We start from the raw sequence: 2,039 nt of genomic DNA, 5'->3' as shown, positions 1-2,039 counted from the left end.
TTCGCAGGCTCGGCCGGACCACCCTGAATTGTAATGGTTCATCGCGTAATTGATTAATAAACACAATCGGTCAACCTAATTAACCGATTCGAATTGGGTTTAACCTGCTCTTGTAATCCGTCACGCGTAGCATCTCGGTCTCCTGTTTGAGACCAGCTTGTACCAGAGTTCCTTAATTAGCTAGCTAGCAGCTGCTCGATCGACCATCGGATCAAATCAACCCATCCATCGATCCATGGCCGGCAGCGCGAGCAAAGCCGTTGGCGACGAGCCGGCGACGCCGTGCTCGCTATGGTCTGACCTGCCGGCGGATCTCGCCGGCCTCGTCCTGCCGCGGCTGCCTTCCTACGCCGACCGCGCCCGCTTCGCCTTGGTCTGCCGCCATTGGCGCTACGCCGCCAAACCTGTACTGCAATCGTCGTTGCCGAGTCCCCCGACGCTGCCGTGGCTCAAGATCGTCGACGCCAAAGGGGACACCTTCCGGAGCCTCCCGGACGGCGAGCTCCACCGCATTCCTGCCCAGCAGGCGCCGCTACTGTCTGCCAACATGGGCTGGCTACTGTTCAAGGACGCCGACGGCCGCCATTACCTTAAGAACCCTCTCTCCGGCGAAATCCTCAGGCTCCCCGGACACTGCAAGCCCCCCGCAATCCGCCATGATTTGCAACCTTATTCTTCTTCTTCTTCGTCGTCGTCTTCTTCCTCCGGGAGCAGCTCTGACGAGTTCAAAATCCGGAAGCTGATCGTGTCAACGCGAGACGACGCGATCGCCGCCTTGATCAGCCACCACGGCCTCCCTCCCGGCGTGGCCTGCTGCCGTCCAGCTGACAACAACAACGACGCCACCTGGGCGTGGTCAACGGGCCAGGTCATCTCCCCCTTCGCCGGCGACGCCATCCGGTACGAGGACATGGCCGTCTTCCAGGGCCGGGCGTATACGGTGACCCCGGGCGGCGACCTCGTCGCGCACGACATCATCCGGCGGCTCGGGAGTACCGCCGCTGACGTGGAGGTGGAGCCACGTGTCGGCCACGTCATCCGCGCCAACGCCGACCAGCTGGACGGGGCGTACGCCAGCCTGCCCTGCGGCCGGAGGAGCTACCTGGCCACCTCCGCGCGCGGCGACAGGCTGCGCCTGGTGCGCTGGATCGTCCCTTACAAGGTCCGCTGGAACCCCGAGAGCGCGGCGGCGGCGGCCAAGACCATGGCGTTCAAGGTGTTCGAGGCGGCGGACATGGACAAGGACGGCGGCGGACGGTGGGTGGAGCTGCAGAGGCTGGACGACGGCGAGGTGCTTTTCCTCAGCGCGGACTGCTCCAAGGCCATGAGCATTGACAGCAGCACCTTGTCGTCGTCGCCGTCGTCGTCGTCCAAGATATACTTCGCCGACTGCGACCCGAGCTGGTTTCGCGGCCGGCCGGCCAGCATATGCCCTCTTCGAACCACCTGTGGGGTGTATGACATGAGGACCAAGGTCGTCTCCCGGATCTCCAGCAAATGGCCCATCAGCGACCGGACTCACGCGGCATGGTTCTTCCCCTTTGTTGAGCACAGTGGCGATCAGGACTCCAGTCGTTCCGACAAGAACACTGTCACTTGGAGTTGGAGAGGCATGCTATCGAGGTTCTTTGCATCGATGATCCGTGCAGGTGTAAATAAACCACTAGCTCTCCAGTTCCACGCAGATGTCGTACACTGGTGCTGAAGCCGAGTAGCTCCATTGTTGTTGGTGTCTGCTTTTTTGTATGGCATCTGGCCGTATTTTCCGTTTTGGCTGCTCCCCGTTGGAGTTTGCATGCCTGCCGAACCCTTTTATATTCTACAAAATGATTGTAATTTATGAATGGTATATGTATATAGGTATGGTTTGAGTTTGTCTCTAGCTAGCTTGTTTCTCCTTTTTAATCATGCTCAGAAGGTCTCCACATGGTGCTTGCCTGTCAAGGAGAGAACAGTTGATTAATCATCATATAAACCACGACCGTCGTACAAGGAAATCATGATTCAGTTCACAGCCAAATTAAGATCAGATATCTAAA

General features: G+C 58.7%; 1 protein-coding gene across 1 annotated transcript; it reads left to right on the top strand.

Annotated features, from left to right (window-relative positions):
- The first annotated feature begins 235 nt into the window (after window positions 1–235).
- Window positions 236–1,705, top strand: LOC112269795. Its single transcript, XM_024456967.1, has one exon. The coding sequence runs from the start codon at window positions 236–238 to the stop codon at window positions 1,703–1,705; it is 1,470 nt and encodes a 489-aa protein (XP_024312735.1).
- The last annotated feature ends 334 nt before the right edge of the window (window positions 1,706–2,039 follow it).

The sequence above is a fragment of the Brachypodium distachyon genome, chromosome 1 (assembly GCF_000005505.3).
Source record: "Brachypodium distachyon strain Bd21 chromosome 1, Brachypodium_distachyon_v3.0, whole genome shotgun sequence".
NCBI classification, from domain to species: Eukaryota; Viridiplantae; Streptophyta; class Magnoliopsida; order Poales; family Poaceae; genus Brachypodium; species Brachypodium distachyon.
This window is presented reverse-complemented; position numbering and strand designations above follow the sequence as displayed.